The sequence below is a fragment of the Pelobates fuscus genome, chromosome 3, assembly GCF_036172605.1.
Source record: "Pelobates fuscus isolate aPelFus1 chromosome 3, aPelFus1.pri, whole genome shotgun sequence".
Lineage (NCBI taxonomy): Eukaryota > Metazoa > Chordata > Amphibia > Anura > Pelobatidae > Pelobates > Pelobates fuscus.
The window spans coordinates 183,396,052-183,423,948 of NC_086319.1; the positions used below are offsets into that span (position 1 = coordinate 183,396,052).

General features: G+C 41.2%; 1 protein-coding gene across 6 annotated transcripts in view; it reads right to left on the bottom strand.

Moving 5' to 3' along the window:
* The window catches only part of PARP11 (poly(ADP-ribose) polymerase family member 11), a 63,319-nt gene that overhangs the window by 12,810 nt on the left and 22,612 nt on the right, over positions 1–27,897 (bottom strand). For 3 of the 6 annotated variants that reach the window (XM_063445377.1, XM_063445378.1, XM_063445380.1), the window contains 4 exons: positions 27,409–27,596; positions 22,983–23,114; positions 20,533–20,653; positions 13,059–13,134 (listed from right to left, as the gene is read on the bottom strand). In XM_063445377.1, the coding sequence (XP_063301447.1) occupies positions 13,059–13,134; positions 20,533–20,653; positions 22,983–23,087 (302 nt within the window). In that variant the 5' untranslated portion in view covers positions 23,088–23,114; positions 27,409–27,596. Of the gene's footprint in view, positions 1–13,058; positions 13,135–20,532; positions 20,654–22,982; positions 23,115–26,938; positions 27,293–27,408; positions 27,597–27,740; positions 27,772–27,897 lie in introns of those variants that run through there. The other 3 variants (XM_063445381.1, XM_063445379.1, XM_063445376.1) reach the window with 3 other exon arrangements.

Genomic DNA, 27,897 nt, shown 5'->3' on the forward strand with positions numbered 1-27,897 from the left:
AGTTTTTAAAATATAAAACAATGTCATGATAGCCCTTGGCAATCTAGGACAATCTAGGAGTGAAAGAAATTAGCATTTATCTGCTCTGTTAACCATGACACTATTACCTCACATTAAGTTTAAATAGATACTCTCCCAGATCTTCGGAGTACACATTTCTGGTGATTACTCCTTCTAGATAGTGTTCTCCAAACTTTCTTACAACCAGGTAAAACCAAAAACTCAGAGTTCAGGACACCATGGAGTCTATTCCAGGGCTCCCTGGGGAAACCACAGCAGGAACTGTAAAGGCTGGCCGCTAGAGACACAGACTTGGCATGAATGGCCAATCAGGGATGCCTCCCCCTAGAAACACCTATGCATGCAAGAAGGCTGTGCAGATGGAGACACTGTCAATAATGTAAAGTAGAGGAGGAAATGTCTCAGTAACTTTTCTGGCAATGTCTGTGCCCACAGACTTTGCTTGGTGCACTAGTAAAGAAACTCAGACTCAGTGACAAGACATACGTATCCCATCACTGTCTTCCACATACTATTTCTGGAAAGTGTTGTGGCAGTAAAACACATTTTATGGTATGTCAGAAACCATCTGGTGTTGAGGAGGGAGCAAGTCACCGTCCTAGACTGTCGCAAACGGATTCACAGCATTCTCAGGGACAACAACATTTTGGTACAGGTGATAGAATACATGGAATCCAATTAACTTTTAATATGAAGCGATTTTAGAATCTGTTGTTTTGTAAGCTTAATAGCCATAACAGAAAATAAAATTGCTACACAAAAGTATATATTTACATAAAGTAAACATCACAGGCTATTTACTCAAGGATTTCTGACACTTTTTTAACTGCCACTATGCTGAATATTGAAGTAACATTTTATTTAACTGCCAAGCTGCTGAATATTGAAGTCAATTTCTTCTTCAGAATTTTAACAAAACATATGACAAAGCTTGTTTTGTGTTGTGTGAATTTCCTAAGCCTGATGTGTACTATTTCTGTACATTGTAATACATTTATTTTTACTGTACTCCACAATATCTCCTCAGTACAATAACCCATATGTATACAAAGTTACAATCCTAAACCCAATCTAAATTCCTACTCCTAAACCAACCCCGAATTCTAAACTAAATTCTAATCCCAAATCTAGCCCCATAAACCTCACCCTAATCCTAGTCCATACCCTACCCCTAATCCTATGCCTAACCCCAATTATTTTAAAATATATACTTTATTATTGTTTGACAGAAAATATCAACAGATTTCTTTAAAGAAAAGCCATTTTAACAATGCATCATTGTACAATATATGTATTTAGCGAGAAACTGATCTGCATGGACGTAAACCTCACCAGGTGGACAATTTTAGTCAGTTAAGCATATCAATTTAGTCCACTTCTTGTTCAGTAATATACGGCAATTAGAGCAATTAACAAAACAGTATTAACCCCTTAAGACCGCAGCCAAATGTACAAGTTGTGATCCAAAAAAAAACGTAAACAAAACCTGGCATTTGCGCTATATGTCTGTCCACCTCTTTCATATTAAATGCACCCACACTTATTATATATAATTTTATTCAGGGGAAACAGGGCTTTCGTTTAACATCAAATATTTAGGTATGGAACATAATTTAATATGAAAAAAATATAAAAAAAAATGGGAAAAAATAAGAATTTTTTTAATTGTTTTAGTTCTACGTGACATTTTAACTGTGAATGTCAAAATACTGTTTGCTTTTACTGCAATACAATACACATATTTGTATTCAGCGATGTCTCATGTGTAAAACAGTACCCCCTATGTACAGGTTTTATGGTGTTTTGGGAAGTTACAGGGTCAAATATAGCGTGTTAAATATTTAATTTTTTTCACATTGAAATTCGCCAGATTGGTTACGTTGCCTTTGAGACCATATGGTAGCCTAGGAATAAGAATTACCCCCATGATGGCATACCATTTGCAAAAGTAGACAACCCAAGGTATTGCAAATGGAGTATGTCCAGTCTTTTTTAGTAGCCACTTGGTCACAAACACTGGCCAAAGTTAGTGTTAATATTTGAAAATGCAAAAAACTAATTTGAACGCAAATTTTGGCCAGTGTTTGTGACTAAGTGGCTACTAAAAAAAAAAATGAACATACCCTATTTGCAATACCCTGGGTTGTCTACTACAGTGTTTCCCAAACCAGTCCTCAAGGCACACCTACCAGTCCAGGATTTAGGGGTGACCCAGTTGTGTCTAAGGTGTTTTTTCTTTTTTTTTTTTTTCTAAAAACACCTTAGCCACTGCTATGTAATCCCTAAATCCTGGACTGGTTGACGTGCCTTGAGGACTGGTTTGGGAAACACTGGTCTACTATTGCAAATGGTATGCCATCATGGGGATCATTTTCATTCCTGGGCTACCATACGGTCTCAAAGGCAACCTGGCGAATTTTAATGTGAAAAAACTGAAACGCAAACCTTATATTTGACTCTGTAACTTTTGAAAACACCATAAAACCTGTACATGAGGGGTACTGTTATACTCAGGAGACTTCGCTGAACACAAATATTAGTGTTTCAAAACAGTAAAACATATCACAACAATTATATCGTCAGTGTAAGTGCCATTTGTGTGTGACAAATGCAAAAAATGTCACTGTCACTGACGATATCGTCGTTATAATATATTTTACTGTTTTGAAACACTAATATTTGTGTTCAGTGAAGTCTTCCGAGTAAAACAGTACCCCCCATGTACAGGTTTTATGGTCTGGGCCTGGGTTGTCAGGCAGGTCCTGCAAATTGTAATTAATAAAATGACCTAATTATGTAAAATTATTACATAAATATATACGTAGAATTATTATATATATATGTGTGTGTGTGTGTGTGTATATATATATATATATATATATATATATGTGTATATATATATATATGTATATTTTTTTATTATTTTTATTTAAATATAGGTATATATATATATATAGTGATATATATGTATATAGATATATTATTTCGTTCCACATGTATTTTGATATCAATATATATATATTAATTTTAAAATACAGTTAGAACGAAATTACACATGTTTATATATTTATCTATTTATTTTATTTTATTTTTTAACATATTTATATATTTATTTTTTAGTATATATAAATATATATATAATGAAAATTATATATATATTTAATCAATATCATTGTACGTGTATTTTGATATTTATATATATATATATAATCATGTATATATTAATATTAAAATACACGTACAGTGTATGCATATTTATGTGTATATGTGTATATATATATATATATATATATATATATACTTAGATCATATATATAATAAATATATCATCTAAGTATATATAATCTTATTTTTACACTGTTTTAACTTATTTTATTTCCAGGCAGCAGGGGGAGTACCTGTCATTACAGGCACTCCCCCTGCTGGCATTGACATGGACGGCTATGCCGTCCATGTGATCGCGGGGTCCTCGCAAGGACCTCGCAATCACATGGCCCTGGGGGGGCGAAGAGGACAGAGGGGGACTCCCTGGGCTCCCAGGTAAGTCCCCCATACCGCGATCGCCGGCGTGGGATCGCCGGCGACCGGGTAAGTACAAAAGATCGCAGGACGTTCTATGCCGTCCTGCGGCGTTTAGGGCCACCAAAATAAGGACGGCATAGAACGTCCTGCGGTCTTAAGGGGTTAAAAAATTTTAATATTAAGAGAAACAAGTAATAGTCACCTGCCTGGCCTGATATCCCCTGCTTTCAGTTTTACCATATCATCCCCACCAGACCTCCTGAAATAACTGTATTCAGCAACACCATATGCCATTCTCTTTCACATTTGCCCATCATTCCCTCTCCTAACCTTTCCTCCTGACGAGACATGCATGAGTCCCATGGATAACACTGTTCAGTAGTGCTTAACCCCTATGCCTTTCATGGAAGCCATCAAATATTCTGCTTCCTTAATCTCTTAACCACACAGCATAGCCAATTTTGTATTGAGGGTGTTTTTTTTTTTTTTTTTTTTTTTCTATTTGACAATTTTTATTTTGTTTCGGTGAACATAGAAAAAAAAAAAAGGACTCTGAGGGGTACAGAAAGGAAGGGGGTCCAATGGAACATGCGTTAAGTTTAATAGTTTTGTCATCTTAGCTGCTGTACATCATTCTGTGACTTTCATACATTGAGTGACATCTCCGTTTGGTTGCATACATTTCTTGCACCAGGTGTGACAGGTGTTTAGAGTAGTTTATACACATGTTATAACTCGACAACATTTCAGAACAGAGTATCAGCGATTGCCCCCACTATGCGCTACAGTGTCTGATCGTATAATGGGAGTACTCATTCCCTCTTAAGAAGTGTGTGTGGTATGCGAACGTGGAAGGAGAGAACATTATTGCCAATACACTGTGACCTATAGATTAACATTCCCTTTACGGACTGCTGTGGCTGCCGCTAGTAGGCCTGTCAGTTAGCATATGGTGTGTGTGTGTCTCCCTGATACCGTTTCCCTTCGTAGGCGTGAGGTGGCTGATCTTCAGGTATGTTCCCCTGAGTGGGGGTAACTACATAAGATAAAAAGTAGAAAAGTGGAAGAGTGGAAGGGAGACAAAAAAAAAAAGGGGGGGGTGGGAGGGGGGGTTAACTGGGTTGTCCAGTATGTCCTCTGTGAACCATCAAGGTTCAATTGTCATGCCTCTGTGTCATCGCTGGCACGGTCCCTAGCCACGACCTGAAGGTCCCGCTTTTCCATGTTTGTGGCCCATATTGTTTTCGCTGTGGCACTCCCTTTACCCACTTTTGTTTGGTTCCATAGGATCACCTCGTAGTCCAGGGTGGCGACCACCTCTTTCACCTCTGCCATAGAGGGGATCTGGGGGGTTTTCCATTGTTTTGCCAGTAAGGTGGACGCGGAGGAGAGTATGAGGAATATCAGTTTGGTTATGCAGTGGAGTACGTTGGTGGGTAAGAGTTTAAGTAAGAATATTTCAGGATTGTGTTCATTGATGCATCCTGTAGCCCCTCTTATCAACCCTGCTGTTTGTGTCCAATACGGCTGAACCAGGGTGCAGGTCCACCAAATATGTAGCATGGTCCCTAACTGGGTCTGGCACCTCCAGCATCACTCATGTTCGGATAGATTTTCTTAAGCCTTGTAGGTACCATGTACCATCTATAAAGTATTTTACGTGAGGCCTCTAGGTGTGAGGCACACGTCGTGAGGCCTTTATGGTTGGCGTATATGCTGTTCTTTTCGTCTGGGGTGAGGGCTCTGCCTATATCTCTGTGCCAGTCCTGTTTGAACTGCCACTCCATGTCTGGCTTGTGTGCAGTAATAAGTCTATAGCACACTGACAATGTTTTTTGGGTGGGGATTAGGTGGAGGCACATTTTTTCGAACGGTGTGAGGTTGGAGTCAAATTGGGGTGATGGTTCGTTACCTGTAGTGCTGACTAAGAGTGCTTTCAGTTGCCAGTATGAGAATGTAAGCTGTGGTGGGACGTTGTATTCGGATTGTAATGTCGAGAGCGGGTGAGGCCCCTGAATGGTGCAGATTTGGTGTAGGTGTGTGAGGTTACAAGCTTGCCATGCTCTATATGGGAATGTATTGCTGTAGAGTGTGATTGTTTTTAATGGCGTTGCCATCGACCACGGTTTAGCAGAGCAGAAGGCGGCCCTGTGGTTGTCCCATATGTTGTATAGTAGTTTTGTGGTAGGCAGGATGCTTCGGGGTGTGTGGCGCAATTTCTTAGGCGTCCACAAAGCTGCTGTGAGGTCTGACACCCCTCCGCAGCTCGCTTCAATGGGGATCCATTGGGAGGTATATGGTGGAGTGAATATGGAGTATGTTTGCGATTTGTGTTGCGTGGTAGTATACCTTAAGGTCGGGGAATCCCAAGCCGCCTTTCTCCGGCTGGCGCATTAGTAAGGCACGTGGGACCCTGGGGTGTTTCCCTCCCCAACTGAATCTAATCAAAAGGGGATTGTAGTCTTTGTAGGTATGACTGCTGTATGGGTATTTGTAGGGAGCGAACCATGTAGAGGATTTTTGGTAGAATCGTCATTTTGATGGCCGCTATACGACCTAGCCATGAGAGGAATTTGTTTTGCCATGAGTGCAATGTTTGTTCCACTTCTTTGAGGAGCTTGATATAGTTGGCAGAGAATAAGCCCAAATGGTGTTTCGTTAGCTTAACGCCTAAGAATGTTAAATAGTCGGCCCTCCAGTCATAGCGGAAGTTGAGCTTATATCGTTTCTCCTCCGCTTTTGACATGTTTATGCACATGGCTTGGGTCTTGGTCAGGTTTAGTTGGTAATATGAGTGCTTGCTGTATTCCTGTATTTCTTTGTGGAGGTTGGGGAGTGAAATTGTTGGGTTGGAAAGTGTGAGGAGAATATCGTCCACGAATAGATTGTGTGTGTGTATTCCCTGTCCCCTATGGTTATCCCCTTAATATTTTGGTTGCTTCGGATGGCTATCGCTAATGGTTCCAGCGCTGGCATGTATAGTAAGGGAGATAGGGGGCATCCCTGTCTGGTGCCGTTGGTGATTGCGAAAGGGGCAGAGCTGAACCCTGAATTTAATACCGTGGCCGATAGGACGCGGTACAGGGCTCGTACCATGTTTTGGAAATCTGGTGGGAACCCGTATTGCATCAATACTTCATGTAGGAATTGCCAATTGAGTTGGTCAAATGCCTTCTCGGCGTCTAGGGATAACAACGTGCTCGGAAGTTTGGAGCGGTTAAGGTAGTGGAGGATGTCAAGTACTTTCCGGGAATTGTCCGGGCCCTGTCTACCCGCCACGAATCCCACTTGGTCTGTCATGATCAAGCTAGGCAGGAGTGATTTGAGCCTAACCGTATAGATTTTGGCATATAATTTAGCATCGGCGTTCAGTAGGGAGGTCTAAAATTGGGACAAACTGTCGGTGGTTTTCCTGGTTTGGGCAAGGTTATAATATGTGCCGCTAGAAATTCGGGTGGCAGGGATCCCTGTTGGGTAGCCAGGTTGAAGGCCCGTGTGATATAAGGGCTTAGTGTGTCCTTAAAGGTGGAATAGTACAGGTTAGTGAGGCCATCAGGGACAGGGGCTTTGCCTTTTGGCATGGACTCAATGATCTGTGTTACCTCTTGGGTAGTGATGGGAGTTGCAAGTCGGGCAATTTGGTGTGTTTGGAGTTTAGGTATGTCGATTCTGCTGAGGTACTCCGTGATGGAGCTTTGGGTCGGTTGGGGTACTTGTGGGTTGTCTTTTAGATTGTATAGGGAGCTATAGTAAGTTGCAAATCCATTACAAATTTGTGTGGGTTGGATCAGTTTCTGTCCCTGAGGGGAGAGCAGGTGCGGGATTCTGGTTTGAGCTGGTTTGTCCCTGAGTCTTTGAGCCAGAGTTTTATTGGTCCTATTGCCCATGACAAAGGTGGTTGCTTTCAGTCTTTTCAATGCGTAACTCGATTGATTTGTTTTTGCAAGTCGGTGATCAAGTCCTGCGTGGTCTTGGAGGGGGCGATTTGGTTAGTTCTATGTAGGTCTTGTAGTTTTTTTAGGTTCTGTATGAATGAGTGCTGTTGTTGTTTCTTAAGGTGGGATGCCTGTCTAATTAATATGCCCCTCATGACTGGTTTGTGGGCCAACCAGAGGGTTAGCGGGTTGATATCGGGGGTGTCGTTAGCATGGAAGTATGCCTGCATGTCTTGTTGTAGTGTTTGGACGAAGTGATGATCACTGAGGAGTTGCTCATTGAGCCTCCACGGACCTCTATTTTTGTAGTTGTAATGGTCTGCTATTGTGAGCTCAACCGGGTTATGGTCAGACCAGGTGGAGGCCCCTATGTCGCATGCCACCACTCGGTTCAGGTATGCGCTCTGTAGGAAAAATCCGTCTATCCTTGAGTACGTGTTGTGTACTTGGGAGAAATGTGTTTATTCCCGCTCAGTTGGGTGCATTGTGCGCCAAGCATCGTATAGACCATGTGTCTGTAAGAGCTTGGTTAGGGACTTGCATTGCCTATGGAGTACCTTGTTTCTGTGGGACGAGTGTTTCGCTGTTGAGTCTAACGCGGGGTCTTGAAACTGATTAAAATCCCTGCAAATGATCAATGTACCTGTCTGCATTGGAGTTATGAGCTTCATGAGGTTATGGAAGTACCCGCCTTGGTTTGCGTTTGGCATGTACGTGTTAACTATTGTATATGTAGAACTGTTTATAGTACAGATTAATATGATGTACCTGCCTCTTGGATCTCTTTTGACTGTAATTTTGTCAAAGGCCAGATGTCGGCTGATTAGAATGGAAACCCCTTTGCGCTCCGTGGGCGCGGTAGCATGAAACTGATGTGGGTACATTGCCTTCCCCAGGACTGGGCTGGTATTGGATTGGAAGTGTGTTTCCTGCAGGCATATTATGTCTGCCTGGGTGTTTTTTAGGTCTTTGAGTAGGGTGTGCCTTTTATGTGGGGTGTTCAGGCCTCTAACGTTGTGCGTGTAAATCTTCATACTATAGTTTTAGTGGTTGAATGTGCTGATTTGGAACCTGTCGTGTGACTGGGGGCACATAAAGTGTGTAGCCAAGGGGAGGGCCAGCTGTGCGCCATCTGGATATTGCTTCAGCATATTTGTATAAGGGACATACCAAGTGTGAACTTGGAGGTCGTGAGGTTAGTCTCCTTGAGTAGGGGGTAGGTGGCCGTGTCCGGCCGGTCTGGGTCCGAGTTTGTCACTCTCTGGAAGCCAGAGCTCGGTATCTGCTAATACTGTAAGTCGGTGGGGTCTGCAGGGGGGGGGGTAAGTTTTTGTGAAGGGGTTGTGGCCCGTCTTATTATAGTCGTGGGGTCTGCCCTCTAGGGTAGTGCCATTCGCCCACTTGTCTAGTGGGGGGCCTACAATCAGACCACCCACGCTGTGTGCATTGCAGGCACTGTATTTTTTTATACTTTTGTCTGCCCTGACCCATATTTCGTCCCTATGCGTTTGTGCAAGTATCGTCCTTACTCGGGGGCCTTGTCTGGGGTACGGGTGAGGAGGGGTAGTCCATGTGCTCTGTGGGTACCCATGGGTCTTATCTCTGTCGTACCGGTTTTCTGCTAATCGCGTTATAAGTCGGGGAGTTATCCCACCGGTATTTTCCCAATGCCTAAGCCCGTGGGTATAGTGTCTCATCCCCTAAACGGTAGGGATTTGGTCCCCTCTCACCGCCCTCCCAGGCCAATCGGCCCTTTCAAAACCAAACCTGTGTCGTTCTGTGAATGTCCCATATTGTTCATTGTGCTGGTCTCTGAGTGTTTCGCCGTTTTCCATTCCCTGTGGATCTTGTTGCTTCTCGCCGACCCTGTGTTGGAGGTGCTCTCAGACAATCCCCAGGCTTGCAGAAGCTCTGTACCCTCTTGGTTAGAGGTGATCACATGTACCTTGCCCTCTTTGTGGATTAGGAGCTCCCCCGGGTATCCCCAGCGGTATGGAATGGTGTGTTGGTGAAGGGTCTCAGTAATATTTCGGTATGATCTTCGTCTCCGCAGGGTTTCCACTGATAGGTCCGCGAATATCAGGATATCTTTAAATTTCTCTTTTCCATTATTGCCGGTCCGGTTCGCTCTGAGGATCTGTTCTTTCACATGGAAATAGTGGATCCTCATCAGGACATCCCGCGGAGTGGAGGTGGGTATGTGAGCAGGCCTCGCCACTCTGTGGATTCTGTCCAGGATCAGCATGTCTGTCGGGATGTCTGGCAGCATGGAGTGGAAGAACTCAGCAGCATAAGCTGTGAGCTCCATTTGGGGAACTTCCTCTGGTATGCCGCGCAGCCGCAAGTTGTTACTGCGCGAGCGGTCCACCATATCCATGAGTTTGTACTCACAGCGTTCCATTTTGTTTTCCAGCTCCTACCACTTTGCAGGTATAGAGTTGTGGGCCGCAGTGAATTCCTCCATTTTGTTTTCTAGGTGTGAGGTGCGGTTACCTATTTCAGCTATATCTTTTTGTAAGTCAGCCACTGCTGATTGTACAGTCGCCTGCATTTTGTGTGCTTGGGCATCCAGCATGTGTTGCAGAGTTGTTTTATCTACCGCCATTCCCGCCATGTGTTCGCCGTCTGTGTCGGACTTGGCGCCATCTTGGGTTGATAGATCCGCGGTTTTCAATTGCGGAGTGCGGGCCGCGAAGAAGGACGACTTGTCCTTGGCTTCTGCTGTTTTCTTTGTGCGGAGTTGGGACATTATGGTAGGTGCCCCTGGTTTTTGTGGGTTCAGTTAAAAAGCTTGAAATTATGCTTTTTGCAAGCTTGGCCGCCGGAGCTCTCTCACTCTGCGACCATCCGGTTCGGCTTCCGGTCACGCCCCTGTTTTGATTTTTTTAAGAGTGCAGGTACCATCGACTTTGCAGCATTCAACAAATGTCGCTGAATGGGTTTATTATAGGAAGATGTCGGTAGTGGTGTATTATGTAGTAAAAAGCTTTGAAATGTGAATATTGATTGAGTTTCAAAGATTTTAGCAAGTGTAGTCCTCACCATCTGCCAATAAGGTTGTATTATCAGGCATTCCCACAAGGTGTGCTTTATTGACCCAATCTCCCCTCTGCATCTCTGTTTCTCGGGGTAACTGCTGGGAATTAAATGTGTAGGAATTCAGGGGTGCGGTACCACTAAGTGAAGAGCTTGTAATTGACCTCTTGGTACCGGTAACTAATAGAGCTTTCAGGTTTCATTATGACAATATGAAATATGACAAAGTTTCCTACTATACCCGCTTGAACAAAGTAAATTCTTCTTTCCAGCCTACCAACAATGACTGATATAAAATATGAAATGTCTCTATCCTAATATTCTCTCTATGTCTATGTCTGCTGTTTATAAATATATACGTTTTATGTGACATCTATTAAGATGACATCTATTAAGATTTCACGACAAACATTACAAATTCTAAAATCTCCTCACGTTAAAATGTTATTTTACTCCTTGTATTTGGTGTTCTGTAACTGCCAAAAATAAACTGAATTCCTAGACGTATTCTATAAAAAAGAACAATTAAATTAAATTTATTTTGAATCGCTTTTCATAATCTGAACTAATTATGCACACAATTGCATTATTATTTTTTTATGATAAATGATCATTTAGATTTGTATATCACATCAAATTCAAGCCCTTTTTGTCCTTTAAAAAATGGTATATAATAAATGTGTTGGTGCAATAAATGAGAAAGATAAAAATTGTAGTTGAAGTCCAAGACAAGCTTCTGAATCTGTGGATAGTGAAGCGTGCCAAATAGAAACCTTTTGGCTTTATCAACTGAAAACATATAGAGATTCTGGTTTGTATACCTATATAGACAATATGGCATCAATTTCCCTGTTTTACATATGTGCCTTACATGGACATGCAAAATAATACACTTGGATCTGGAGTTTCAAGACTTGGAAGAGAACTGAACTTCTGTAACATCTGGATAATCTTGTGTATCCTCTTGCTTTTGTTTACTCTGGGTGTATATTAGTGTGATCATACGGTGATGCAATGTATGTCTGGCTCTTGCTTGCGAGGGTAGGAGTCAGCAGTGCACATGGACCAATCTGCCCATGTTGTTGAGTAATTAAACTGAATTGGAGGACCCTAATTTATGTTTTGCCTTAAAGTTAATGTGCAACAAAACTTGTCAGCAACCTTTTTTTGCGCTTTACAGAATTATATCTTGGCAAAAATACACTGTCTAGTAGTGTCATCTTACTGTACCTCTGGATTCCACTTTGGGTGGATTAAACTTTGGAGGAGGAGAAAGACACCTGCAGTGTGGACAAGTTTTTATATTTCCATTATGCTGTTAGGTGCTTGAGTATAGAACCTATATCTTAGTATGTGCACAATTGTATAGCCTAGTAATTCGATCTACGCAGTGATACCCCATAATTATTGTTTTTTCTTTTCCATGTAAAAGTGTCCACTTGTTGTTAAATACTGTACATTTAAGATTACCTATTCGTTATATTAACTGATTACCAATTAATTTGTTTGCACTTTCTTCCCATACGCCCTTTGGTGGCTTTTTGAAAATAGTTATGTAACTACTGAATGTCAGCAGGTACATGGTGGATTAAAGGGACAATATAATCACAAGAACAACTACAGCTTATTGCATTTGTTCTGGTGAGTGGAATCATTACCTTCAGGCTTTTTTGCTGTAAACACGGTCTTTTCAGAGAAAATGCAGTGTTTACATTACAGCCTAGTGATAACTTCACTGCCCACTCCTCAGATGGCTGTTAGAGATCCTTCCTGGGTCATGGCTGCCTAAAATGCATCCAAACATTCAGTGTCTCCACCCTCTGCATGCAGACACTGAATTTTCCTCATAGAGATTAAATGATTCAATTCATCTCTGAGGAGATGCTGATTGGCCAGGGCTGTGTTTGAATTGTGCTGGCTCTGCCCCTGATCTTCCGCTTTGTATGGTCTCAGCCAATCCTGTGGGGAAGCATTGTGATTGGATCAGGCCAACACTTCTGATGATGTCAGCAGGCAGTGGACAGGTCAAAAGGAAACAGGGAAAAAGCCTGCAGATTCAGGCTTGAATAAAAGTAAGATTTTACTAAATTTATGGAGGCATGAGGGGGGAGTGGGGGAGGGGGGAGGGAGGGGGGGCTAGATAGTGGTTTTAGCCCTATAGGGTCAGGAATACATGTTTGTGTTCTTGAACCTATAATGCTCCTTCAAGTTTAATGCACTAATGAAAAGGTTTTGCAACTTTAAATAATTTTTATGCCATGTAAATCAAAAAGCAAAAAATCCAGTAAAATCCATTTTAATTCAATAGAACAGGTAGAGTGGACAATGTTATATTATAAATACAGATCACTATGGGCAAGCATTATCTCCATGCATACTCTGAATCTGGGAAAACAGGTAAGAAGGAAACCAAGGAAACAAGAAGGGAAAGAGGATGTGAATGAAAGATGTAGCCCCAGACCACCAGAATAACCATGCACAAAAACCCCACTGTAAAGTTCAACTCATTTCCAATGTTTTTTTTTTTTTGATTTGTTAAAATACCTGAAAGCAGTGATAGAAAATGGAGCTCTTTTGACTGGCCTTTTTTTCCCAGTGCATAGGTTGGTCTGGTTCATCTCTATAAAACAAAACGAAAGATAAATTCTGTAGTAAATAGATAGTAAATGTTAAATTTAAATAAACCTAAACTATACCTGGGAAGTAGAACAAATTAGCGTTCGACCATCAAGGGAGTATATCAAATAACAGGGATGCCGGAGTCATATAAGCTGTGACAATTCAACAAGCATTTAAAGGATACGGACATTACAGATTTTTTATATCAGCTTTATGTTATAATACATCTCATATTTGTTTGTATTTCATGTATATTAACTTTTTTTTTTTCTTCTACATCTCTCCATTACCACTACCCCTTTCAGACAGCTTGCTTATGCACTTTTGGTCAGATTGTCAGTTATCTGACCCAGTGGTCATTATTTTGCAATTGTCCATTTATTTTCAAAATCATGTGCTCTTTCTGCTTGCAGAATTTTCTGTGATGCAATTCTGAAAAGCAACAGACAGTTGAAAAATAGTGATCAATGGGACAGATAACCGACAACCCTACTAAAAGTGCACAAAAACAGCTGTCTGAAATGGTTAGTGGTAGGCAAGTAATTTATTTAAAATTAAATATGCACATAAATAAAACCTTTTTTTTAATAATAAAAGAATTGCCATATTATGGTAAACACAAAATAAAGCATATTAAAATAATTTAAGAACAGTGCTCCCAACTCTATTAACTTAAAATCTAAATTCCACTCATTAGAACCAGACTGACCACTCAATTACGCTACATTCATTATTTCTTTCTTTCAAGGAGCAATCAAGGCACAATAACCACTAAAAGTCAATGGACTGCTTATAGTATTATTATGTTTTTGACAGTTCTTAGTCAGACCAAGCGATATGAGAAAAAACAGAGGGGGTTTAAAAGCAACCATGACCTGCCACCACTTGCCAGAAATGTAGAAGTTCCACTAGTAATATAAATATCACCCATATTGTAAGCACCACTCATTGGCTGAGTGAGACAATTGACCACACCTTAACTTTAAGGAAGTCATAAGACATTAATCTGTCCTCTTGAAAGAGTTTGTGAAAGTGTTAGTTAGCATTCTGTAAAACCAATATGTTGTAACTCAACAGGTGTGGCTATTCCAATTAATCAGAAAGGAGCTGAGAAAGCACCCATTTAAAAGAAATATAAGTGAATGTTAAGTTAAAGTTTATGTTCCACGTAGTATTTTCCCAGGCTTGATAAGATTGAAAAGAGAACACAATATCAGATAGTATCTATAACAATACCTATAAAGTAAATTCCTAAAATGTGTGTGCTTTCCAACATATTTATGATAACAGCTGTGAATAAGAGTTTAAAATCCACTCCGTCATCTAATGTTGACACTTTTTTTTCCCCTTCCTTTCCTTTTCTTCGCTCCTTCCTCTCCCTTTTTTCCCTCTTAATCCCACTCTTCCCAACTCGGTCCTCTCTCCACTCCTTACCTCCACTGATACCACCTCCCCACCCTTTCCCCTCGATTAACAAAAATTTTATATATACACACTCATCCTCCCTGGTTTCTCAGGGCATTCACCCTGCCAAGTTCTGATTTTGTGATAATGGTAATAATAAACTTGGTATAGATGAAATCGGAGTAGTTTCCCTAATCTCCAGACACAGATCGTTTGAGCGAGTGAAGATTCCCTCATCTCTTTCTTTCATACATCTATGTTCGTATTCCATACAAGAGAGGGTAGCATTATTCCTGCACTGACCGGATCTAACTGTATCCACTGTTTATGTATTGGAGAAGTGTGCCATTCGAGGACCCTCTCAAGCACTGCTGCCTGATCGTATTTATACAAGTCTGACAGACTCAAAATTTCATATCTTAAGACCCCTTTTCCACAGATATGTAATCACAGATGATCGCAATGATGCAAAGAAAGCTGTAGGTAGCAAAAGCGGGATCATTTCAAAAAGGCACAACAATCTGGGCAGTATATTAATTTTTATGACTGATATCCGACCCAACCATGATATATGTGGGTAATTCCACAATTGTAAATCTGCCTGAATTCGTCCAAGGAGAGGTATAACATTCTTCTGGTAGAGCTCAATAGTATTTTCAGTAACCATACTCCAAGATATTTTAAATGGTCCCTACTCACCTGAAAGTGTGACTTGACAAAACACACACTCTCTCTCTCATTTTACCGGTACAAACGAGGACAGTAACATAGTCCTATTTAAATTGCGAAAGTAAGCTCACCACTGGATTTTGGAGGGGCCTGTTTGCCAGCTTCCTACCCTACGTGACTATGGCCCCTGCAGTAGACCAGGCTAAAATACTTAAAACAGGCTCTGTTCGTGCAATTGAGACTATATGTTTCGTTTACTGAACAGCCGCATGAACCGGATACCACCCTGGAGCTTGTTAGGCTTAATTGATACATCGTTGCAATTTCCACCGCAGTGGTCAATGTGTTCGTCTGGGTGGTCGCAATTCCTATGGACAACCACAAGGTGGCGGCCATCTTGTTCGCATGGACCAAAACCGCAAATAAGACTTCAGGGGGACTTAGCCACGAATGCCCTGGAACTATTTTCGGCATGAAATCTTCGCGGTTCCCGTTCGGTCCCCCAGCGGCACTTATCTGCGATTCTATTAATGGCAAATAAATGACTTCCATGAAATTCTTGAACCCCTGAACTGATCTGGGTGATTTTTGAATATGTTGGTCACCCATATCAGGGCTATCAGGGGATGTGGAGTTTTATGTATTTTTAGTGTACTTTTGGGGTGTTTTAATAAAGTATGTTTTTTTCTGTGCTTGGAGATAATTGGATTAGAATTAGTACAGTTACTGATCCAATTATCTCCCAGGCAGAGGGGAGGGATTGTGTGCTGTGTGGGGGAATGTCGTGCCTTGCAACCTTATTGTTATTGGTCTGTGAAGTTGCAAATCAGTCCACCACAAGGTCCCTGTGGGCATTCCCCTTGTATGGGTATTGTCATATAAGGCCAAGTGTGGCTCCCATTAAACAGAAATTTGTTAACCTCTTCATGAAGTCGTGGCTCATGTTTGAGGGATTGGAGAACTACATTCACTCTGGGGATTGCTATAATCACAATACTCCTCTGAGTATAATCACTAGCTCTTCTAAGAGCTGTTCCTGCTACGCTCTCTGGACTAGGAGAGGTCTACCCACTAGACGCTGGATCCTGGTCTTGGGTCCAGGGCAGGTGGAGGACGGCGAGACCCCAACCAAACTGCAGTGGTTCATGGGGTTTACGGTTGTAATGGTGTTCCAGTGCAGTGCTTTTGGTGCTTGCAGTACTAGGAAGCAGCGATTCACGGAGGTACCCGGTCGGGTTGCCAGGCGGTCCATCACAACAGCCATAATTCCTTGTGAAGATTTCCTACTGCCCTAGATTTGTCCCAAAAGGTTTAACTGGTTTCTTAAAGGACAGATTTCTTAAAGGACGGTAATTTCACAGGCGTCCTATGTTATTTCACAAATATGTATTTGTGAAGTGTAAAAATGAAAAGTATAGGGGGGCGGAGCTAGCACTCGACCAAGACAGCAGCAAGGCTGTTAAGCTCTGTCAGCGAGGCAAATAATCACCCGAATCGTAGCCTCATAAAGGGCTTAATTGACAGGCAGAGGTCCGGGAGGTGTTCCCAAGATGATGGGACGAAAGTCCAAAAAACCACGACCAGATTGGCCCCTGTTCTCTGACGATATCCGAGACATGCTGTGATGGCTGCAAAGCGGCATTGAGTCTAAAATGGCGGCGGACCTCGAGGATCTCTCGGACGCATCAGAGGATTACCCTCTGCATTACCTGAAGGACCTGAGCTACAAGGGCCTTCCCAGTCACCCTCAGCCGATAGTGGGAGTATCTCCATCGGTAACTACTGCAATACTAATAATGTTGGTCCACTCCTCTTCAATGGCTGTGCGAAGATGCTGGCTATTGGCAGGACCTGAAACACGTTGTTGTATACGCCGATTCAGAGCATCCCAAACATGTCTGGTGAGTATGCTGGCCCTGCAAGAACTGGGATGCTTTCCGCTTTCAGGAATTGTGTACAGATCCTTGCATTATCATGCTGCAACATGAGGTGATGGTCATGGATGAATGGCACAACAATGTGCCTCAGGATGTCGTCAAGTTATCTCTGTGCATTCAAAATGCCATCAATAAAATGCACCTGTGTTCGTTGTCCATAACATACGCCTGCCCATACTATAACCCCACAGCCACCATGGGCCACTCGATCCGCAACGTTGATAACAGCAAACTGCTAACCCACACGACGCCTTACACGCTGTCTGCCATCTGCCCTGTACAGTGAAAACCGTGATTCTTCTGAGAAGAAAACACCACTCTAAAGTGCTAGACGCCATCGAATATGAGCCAACTCAAGTCGGTTACGACGACAAACTGCAGTCAGGTCGAGACCCAGATGAGGACGACGAGCATGCAGATGAGCTTCCCTGAGACCGTTTCTGACAGTTTGTGCATAAATTCTTTGGTTATGCAAACCGATAGTTGCAGCAGCTGTCTGGGTGGCTGGTCTCAGACGATCTTGGAGGTGAAGATCAGGGCCGGATTTTCCTATAGGCTAACTAGGCTTAAGCCTAGGGCCTCAAGATCAAGAGGGGCCTATATTCAAATTGTTAGCAAAATTAAAATTACACTATTCTAAAAACAGTGAACACTAAAACACTGAACCGAAAATAAGGAGAAATTCTACGCATATGATATGACCAGTGGCGTACTAAGGGGGGGGCGCCCCGGGAGCCACTTACTAGGGAGTTGCCCAGGGCAGACTGCAATGCCCCTCCTGCCGCGATCGCCGAGTCCGGCGGTCTGCAGCTCCGCAATGTGCAGGGCTGCAGACCATGGATCTCGCGTGCACTGCCCAATCAGAGCGTTGCCGCGGGTTACCACGGCAACGCTCTGATTGGGTCTCGCGAGATCCATGGTCTGCAGCTCTGCGGAGCTGCAGACCGGAAATGATGGCCACCGGACCACCAGGGACCCCACCGGACCACCAGGGATTTAAGGTAATTTTTTTTAGTCACCCCCCCCTCTCCTCATCACCCCCCTCCCTCTCACAATCACCCCCCTCTCCTCATCACCCCCCTCCCTCTCACAATCACCCCCCCCCTCTCATCATCTCGACTTTTTTTAAATTTATTATCTGTGCACATTTTTTTTATAAAGGTTAGTACCAATCAGAACATGTTTCATTTAACATATTGATATATATCACAGTAATGATGTATTTTATTGTCTCTCATGTAATTTACAAACTTAAAAATGGGAGGTGAAAGGGCCTCATAAGTGAAATAGCCTAGGGCCTCTTTTCATCTAAATCCAGCCCTGGTTAAGATGCTGGATGTGGAGATCCTGGGCTGGTGTGGTTACACATGGTCTGCGGTTGGGAGGCCGGTTGGATGTACTGCCAAATTCTCTGAAACGCCTTATGGTAGAGAAATGATTATTCAATTCATGGGCAACAGCTCTGGTGGGCATTCCTGCAGTCAGCATGCCAATTCCACGCTCCCTCAAAACTTGCAACATCTGTGGCATTATGCTGTATGATAAAACTGCACATTTTAGAGTGGCCTTTTATTGTGGCCAGCCTAAGGCACACCTGTGCAATAATCACGCTGTCTAATCAGCAGAGAAGTGCTCACTAACAGATTTAGACAGATTTGTTAACAATATTTGAGAGAAATAGGATTAAAGGAGCACTATAGTGTTTTCCTGGCACTATAGGGTCATTAGTTCCTCCCCACCCTCAGGGCCCCCCGTCCCACTTGGTTAAAGGGTTTAAAACACATGAAACTGATATGTTTTCAGCTACATGGTTAAAACTAGAGGGACCTGGCACCCAGACCACTTCATTGAGCTGAAGTGGCCTGGGTGCCTATAGCGGTCCTTTAACCCCTTAAGGACCAAACTTCTGAAATAAAAGGGAATCATGACATGTCACACATGTCATGTGTCCTTAAGGGGTTAAACATGTGTCCTTATATGTTTGCAGATTTGCAATTGTTCTATCAAAATCAACTGTAAAATGATTGCCCCCTTAGTGACCAGACCACTTTTCAAGTTTTCTTACCGTTTGGGACCAGGACTGTTTTTACATTTCTGCGGTGTTTGTGTGTAGCTGTAATTTTCCTCTTACTCATTTACTGTACTCACACATTTTATATACCGTTTTTCTTGCCATTAAATGGTTTTTCTAAAGATACCATTATTTTCATCACATCATATAAATTTACTATAAAAAGAATTATAAAATCTGATTTAAAAAAAAAAACAAACAAAAAAAACCACACACTTTTTCGAACTTTGACCCCCAAAATCTATTACGCAACCACAACCGCCAGGTCCACAAAGCCCTGTCTGGGCTTTTTTTTTTTTACATTTACTGAGTGCCTCGACCCTTCGGGGGGAGGGACGATCACTTGGGTGCCCGGCAGTGAGGCGGTATTCGATGCCTCGTCAGCAGTCGTTAAAAAACGTTTTTTGGCTGACGTACCCTGTACGTCCAGGGTCCCTAAGGGGTTAAGGACTGCAATGAAATATTTCAAATAATCGGAACACCACAGAGATCTTGGATCCATGGTACTGATGTAATTAAAAACATTTACACACATTTGAGGCAATATACTATTATGCCACAATGTGCAGTGGTTTGGGAAAATTATAGCCAACTATAGTGCCCTGAGGGTGCCGCCACCCTCAGGGACCCCCTCCCGCCGGGCTCTGGAGAGAGCAAAGGGTTAAAACTTACCTTTATTCCAGCGCCGGGCGGGGAGCTCTCCTCCTCCTCTCCGCCTCTGATCCTCCCTTTCGGCTGAATGCGCATGCGCGGCAAGAGCTGTGAGCGCATTCAGCCGGTCTCATAGGAAAGCATTTACAATGCTTTCCTATGGACGCTTGCGTGCTCTCACTGTGATTTTCACAGTGAGAATCACGCAAGCGCCTCTAGCGGCTGTCAATGAGACAGCCACTAGAGGATTTGGAGGCTGGATTAACCCTGTTATAAAAAAAAGGGTTAATCCTAGAGGGACCTGGCACCCAGACCACCCCATTAAGCTGAAGTGGTCTGGGTGCCTAGAGTGGTCCTTTAATAGCTTCAATTGAAGAAAACAATGTATGACATTTACACTTTTGAGAATACCCTTGCTTAAAGAGATACTTTAGACATCAAAACAACTTTATGAAGCAGTTTTGGTGAATAGCTCTTGCCCCTACAGTCTCACTGCTCAATTATCTGCCATTTAGAAGTTAAACCACTTTGTATGTACAGCCCTAGTCTCACCCCCATGCATTTAATGAATTAATGCTTAATTAAGCTAAAAGTTGTTCTGGTGCTCATAGTGTCCCTTAAATTCATTACATCATGTGACATATTTACATATTCCATAAGCACTCACCTGCAAAGTCAAGTTTATAATTAAATTTTGTAGTTGTGAACAGCACAGACCCATTAGGGTTTTCTTTAAAACTTTGTTCAATGTCTTGGCTACTGACAGAGCAATTTGCTGTAGAAGTGGTCTGCAAAAATAAAACAAATACGATTAATTAATTAACAGTACAAAACAAGACACAAATCTATAACTATTTCTCAAACTAATCATTAAGAAGCACTAACAGTTCAAGATTTACATTTACAAGTATGTCCCAGTTTTGCTCTTACAATAAAGCTCTTAATTCCTACACTACTCAACGCACTACACATTAACCCATACATGACCCTAAATTATCACAAAACCTAGGAATTCAAAGCAAATTTTAAGCCATAATAGCTTAAACTAGAGAAGAAAAAAAAATTACACTTTTGAGAATAACCCTGCCTAAAGAGATACTATAGTCTCAAAAAAAAACTTTAGCTTAATGAAGCAATGGTGTGTATAGATCATGCCCATTCAGTCCCACTGCTCAATTCTCTGCCATTTAGGAGTTAATTAATTTTGTTTATGCACCCTAGGCACACATCCCAGCATGTGACTTCCTACATACTTCATGTATCTTATAGACATTTCCTTTATTGCAAATTATGTTTAATTTAGAATTTCTTATAGCTGGTTCTGTTAATAGCTTGCTAGACCCTGCAAGAGCCTCATGTATGTAATTAAATTTCAATTTACAGAGCAGGAGATATAAAATGTTACAGTAAATTACATCTGATTGACAATGAAACCATGTTGTTTTCATGCAGGCTGTGTGAGTCCCAGCCAGGGGAGGTGTGGCTAGGGCTGCATGAACAGAAACAAAAGTTATTTAACTTCTAAATGGCAGACAATTGAGCAGTAAGACTGCAGGGGCATGATCTATACACAAAAACTGCTTCATTAAGCTAAAGTTGTTTTGGTGACTATAGTGTCCCTTAAGTGCCCTAACACTATCTATTAACACATACATCAAAACTAACCTAAAAGATCATGTAATATAAAAGACAAATAATGCTGAAATACCGGTGAAGGGAAATAATGCCATCTCAGAGTTTAAGAGACTTTTATAAACCATTTGACCTTTGGTCTTATGTAAATCCAGTTGTGATTTACGATCATTCAACTGTGTACCAAAACCAGAGGGATATACTGCAAGTGGGGATTGCATACCACTGCATTCTGTTTTACCTTGAGCTGGTTATAGCTCTATCATATATGAGTGTTGTTTGTCCTACTACGTATTACCATATTGCACTATTAGTTTGTCTCTGTTTTTGCTTCCTTTCATATACTGCTATTAAGCGAAGCTACCAAAAAAGTCCCATACCAGGACTAGAAGATCTAGTACCACTTTTGAGACTGTGCAGTACCATTTGGTATTTTTTTTCATTCAAGTTTTATTGTGGACTCTTTTAATATTCTGTGTGTTTTTTATTGCTCTTCTTGCTTTTATTATTATATACTATTGTGTTTGGAGTATTTTAATTGGCGCTCCCTGTATATTGTTGTTTGACTTGTTCTACTTTTCTCGGGGGTTGGAGGGATTCCCCTATTATCAGGTGTGCTGCCTCACATCCTAGTGTTCTTAGTTTGTTTAGCACTGCTCTATTCCTTGTTCAGTTTTGAGAAATATAAGTTGTGACAGTTATGAAAAAGCAGTCTTTATTTGCTACATGCCAACCAGAACACTGTTCAGTTGAATCAATATTAAATTACTTATATCAAAACAGGGAGATATAGGCATATAGCTTTCTATAAATATAAGATGTACAACAGAGGACTAAGTAATTGATGTCCCTATCACTGCCAGCCAGCCCTACCCAAGATCTATCTCAAGTCTAGGAAACATCAGGAATTCTTCTTAACCCCTTAAGGACACATGACATATGTGACATGTCATGATTCCCTTTTATTCCAGAAGTTTGGTCCTTAAGGGGTTAAAGTAACACAGAACATCCCGGTGACTTATGGGCAATATGGCTAAATGATTTAAGCCATATACCTCAGTTATCTCACAGCTGTGAGGAATCCTCACAAAACCAGAGGATGTTCATTTTTAGGAGTTAAATCCATTTTGTTTATGCAGCCCTTGCCACACCAAGGGCTGCATATCCAAAATGCACACAATAGGCTGTTGCAGGCAGTAAACCGAGCAGGAGATGAGAAATTCTAAATGTAAGTTTTTATCTTCTGTCATTGCAGAGTATGTTTAGACTTCATTTCCAGAATGTGTTAACAGAGGCTGTGTGAGTCTCAGCCAGGGGAGGTGTGGCTAGGGCTGCATAAATAATGTCATAACTCCTAAATGGCAGAGAATTGAGCAGTGAGACAGCAGGGGCATGATCTATACACCAAAACACTTCACGGAGCTAAGGTTTCCTTGGTGCTTAGAGTGTCCCTTTAAATATAAATTATATACATAGTTTCATTACTTCAAACATGTGCCATTTGCCGCATTCCGCTAAGTAAAACCATCCCCACTGTGTATCAGAAATGTCCATATCCTCTGATCCTTCATGGTTGGTCTCTGTGCTCATTCCTTCTTTGGTGTCAATGCAGAAATCCTGAAAAACAAACCAAAAGTATTAAAAAAATAAAGGACTGAAAAAAACATAACAGAAACATGCTTTAAGGCAAAATAAAATAAATGGTTTCCCAGCCAAAGGCAATGTGGCATTCATACGCATACCGAAACGGACAGGGCAGCAACATTGACAATAGAGAATACAAAGTAACAGGTGGATCTGGGGAGGTCTTATATGCAAAGAAGTGAGTAAGCAAGCCCCAAATGTGATTATCTGCACTACATTGCAAAAGAGATATAGAAAGGAAAAAACAAGAGGATATTATTAATTTCACTAAGCAGTTCTGGAGACCTTCGTGCGTGATATAAGATAGGATAACTTACTCAAGAAATATTAACAGGCAGACTAAACCGCACTCTTAAGAAGATTAAATGTGCAATGTAGGGTGCAAGTCTTCATTATCTCTGAAAGCATAGGCATTTTTATTTATTCTACATCTCGTGTCACAGTGGCATTTCACCTTTGCAACCGAAAAAGCAAACGTAAAGTAATCTAAACTGGAACTGTCACGCTCAAGGATTTTAATATCATGTTTACATTTTGCTCATTTTAACAAGTACGTATATATAAAAAGGGCATGGCTTTTTTTTTTTAGCTTATTGAAGCAGTTTTGGTGTATAGACCATGCCCCTGCAGTCTCACTACTCAATTCCCTACCACTTAGGAGTTACATTACTTGGTTTAAATTGTCCTAGTAACACCTCCTTGCATGCGATTTCCACAGCCTTCCTAAACACTTCCTGAAAAAAATAATCTAATGTTTACACTTACTTTATTGCACACATTCTGTTTAATGTAGAATTTCTTATCTCCTGCTCTGTTAATAACTGGCTACAGCTTACAAGAGCCTCTTTTGTGTTATTTAATTTGTAGAGCAGGAGTTAAAAACTTCTCCAGCGAATTAACATCTGATTGAAAATGTTTCAGGGACTGTGGGAGGTTGTTGTTCTCCTATTCCTGTTAATACTTCATAGTTAGTGTGAACTTAACAAGGTAGCAATTTGTCCAATACCTGTCCCTCCTATCCCATTTTCTATAGTATCCTAGACTCTACGTGCAATGCTCTATGCATGTCACTTATGTTCTATATAATTTTAAGGGTCCAGTAGATACTGGTCTGTCCATTTTCTCAAGAGAATAAATATTATTTGTGTATATATATGTATATATTGTATGGTTTTATACATTTACAAGCATATTTCACTACGCTTTCTGGTCGCTGTCCATCCAATATACTAACCATCTTTTCAAATATGCTAACCTCAGTGACCTTTAGGTTGCTTTAGTTTTATAGGTCACTCTTGGTGAGATATATTTCAAGAGTTAGCCCCTACTGTGAAGCTTCTTGGTCAGTCTTGTACATGACCCATTAGCTCATCTAGCTTTGTATTACGAAAGTAACCCTTTTTTATTTGTCTCAGTAAATATCTTGACTGGGTTGAAATTTCAGTGAAATTCAAACAAAGTCAGTGTTCATAGTCGCAGTCAAATCTTTATGAAATAGTAATTTTCAGGGAGAAGATGGTGACAGTGCCGTTTTAACTGGCTTATTGTGTAACTTGCGAAATCTGTTTAACTTAAAAGAAAAAACGAGTAGCTCATTGAAACAAAAGTTTAACACAAATTATGAGTAATTTTTGGAGTGGTGTAAATTCCAGAAAATTGACAATTGCCTTTTCAATCCTGCCACTCATTTCTGTTTCACAGCAGAACATATGAAAATATGCCATGAAGAAAGAGACAGCTTTCTAAGTAGGTGGACAGTTAAAGAAACACTATAGAGTAAGGAATACAAAGCTGTATTCCTAAGACAATAGTGTCTCTCTGTCCACAGCCATGTATAATGTTAAATAATCCTTTAGAGCAGCATTTCCCAATTGGGGTTCCACCATAAGTTTAAAAAATAAATTGTATGTTTGTCTTTTAGGGAGTTTGTATGTGTTTGTGTGTCTGTCAGAGAGTATATTTGTGTTTGTCAGTGAGAGTAAATGTGTGTTAGTGAGTGTGTGAGTATGTGTTCTTGTCAGTGAGAGTGTATATGTGTTTGTATGTGTGTCTGTAAAATAGAGTATGTGTGTTTGTCAGTGAGAGTATGTGTGTCTGTCAAAGAGTATGTGTGTCTGTCAAAGAGTATGTGTGTCTGAGGGTGTCAATGTGTGTATCCAAGTGTGTCTGTGTGTGTGTGTGTGTGTGTATCTGTGGGTGCAAGTGTGTGTATATGTCACTGTGTATATCTGAGTGTGTGTGTGTATATTTGTGAGTCAAGATGTGTGTTTTAGTGTGTCAGATACATATACACACACACACACACACAGATACACACTAGTGCTTACAAATACAGATATACACAACTTGGCACATACAAACACAGATACACACTAGTGCTTACAAATACAGATATACACAACTTGGCACACACCGGCACATACAAACACAGATACACACACTTTGAAACATTGATACACACAATAGGTATGTGTATCTGTGTCAGTGTGTGTATATGTGTACCACTATCTGCCAGTGTGTGTGTGTGTGTGTGTGTGTGTGTATCTGTGTGTCAGATTCATACACACTGGCACATACAAACACGGATACATACATATACACAATGTGTGTCAAGGTGTGTGTATCTGTGTGCCACTATGTGCCAGTGTGTGTTTGTGTATGTGTATCTGTATCTGTGTGTCAGATACACACACACACAAGCACAGATATACACACCGGCACATACAAAACATGGCACCGTTTTTTTTTCAGGGGGAGGGGGGTTCCACGATGTTGATACACATGTCAAAGGGGTCCACAGGAAAAATTAATTGGGAACCCCTGCTTTAGAGACACTTACCTGATTCCGGTGCCAAGGTCATTTGGTGCTGGCTCGGGTTTCTCCTCCGATGCCAGCACATTAGGGCTTCCTCATAGGAAAGCATTCACTCAATGCTTACCTATAGGGGTTTGCAACACGCTGAACGTCATTATGCATAGTCAAACTCAGTGAAACAGCAGTAAGCGCCTCTAGTGGCTTACATTGCAGGGTTAAGAGAATGAGATGAAGTGGTCTAACTGCCTATAGTGTCCCTTTAAGAATGTGGGGGAAAAAATCCCTAGCCACTTTAAAAATACTAACTGTGCTGAGGTATTAAGGCATTTAATGGAAGGTTTTGTATGATTGAGGGACTCCCTGTCTCCTTACCCTCGTCTCTGCGATCATTCATTTTTATGACTGTTAGTGTTCTACAGCTGTAGCAGTCTCTTTATGCTCTCCTCTCACTCCCTGGTAATATAGGTACACCCTATAAGTTTTGGTGTACTGAGGTAAAATTTAGGAGTTTCTTCATGGAGGCAATTTATACACTTTGAGCATCCGGTCCAGAGCTAGTTATTGGCCTCGGTCTGCTTCTTTTAGTGGGGATTTTAAGGTATTAATTAGCTCTTATCCTTTCCTTAACCAGCTTCATTAATTACACAGAATTTGTTTTTCACTTTTGAAATTTTTGCTTTCAGGAAATTTTAATTCTGTTTTTACCGTGCCCCCCCCCCCCCTTTCAATTAAACCATTTGATTTATTCGTATCCCCTATCCCATTCTGTCTGGGTCAGGTTGTACCATTTCCAGCTTCCATATATAGCTTGTATTTTGCGGGTTAAGCTTTGGGATTAAAAGTTTAGTGACTTTCCCTTCAGTTTTTGCCCATAATTCACAATATGAATTCAGGCATGCAGTGGTGTTAATGAAATTAGCTTTGTACAGCCAGTATAAAACTTATGTCATGTAAACCAGTTCAGCACAATTTATCTACATACCTCCCAACTTTGTGACATGGGGTGGGAGTCTTCCTATAGGGTGCTACTAGTGACGCAACTTGCTGACGACACCCATTATGGGCAGGTCCGCTCACTGGAGAGGCATATGAGCCGAACATCAAGCCTGATCGGCTCACAGGCTGTATCCATCCCCCTAAATAGAGGCCCATGCGGAGAGAGTAGTTGTAGGGCGCGTGCGTCTAATGATGCATTGGGAAAGTTCTCTGGAGTCCCAGAATGCAGGACACGAGGGAACAAAATTGGGATCTCGAAATCTTGACTGTCCTGCCAAATACAAGACCGTTAGGAGGCATGTATCTAAATGTGTCACCAGGTATATAAACTCAGTGCAATTTGTTATTCTCCCAATGTGTTATATTTATATTGTCTGCAAATAAACAATGCAAATGTTTTTACAACATTCCAAGGGAAAGGAGGTCAAATATCTACATGTAAACAAGCTTTACAACCTCGCTCAGATTGCAAATATTTTCTCCACATCACAGTGAATGATAGGAATCGTCATTACTCATTCTGTGGACTTTCCTCAATGCACCATTGCTCAAGATTTTGCATCAAGTACTCATCAGAGCCAGTAACTTTGGATTGGGCCATATACATTAGGACTTGATATTTGACCAGTTTGCTTCACATGTATCTATAAAACACAAAAACAGAAAGAAAAAGATTACAAACATGCAGTTTTATATACACCTACATGTAAGCAAATCAATACGAATGCATGTTCAGCACGTAGATTATTCACAAATTTGGCATAACACGCACTGTCCAATTTTACTACCCTTGTGTTTTTCTTAACTTGGAACACTCAATGTGTTAGGTGCCCATGCATCACAGAGCTTCACTGTAATAAAAAAAAAAAAAGGTTACTATGTTTTTAAACAATTTGAGACAGAATTTTTTTTAGTCTTCTTCTTGTGTTCTTACCAGGAGCAATC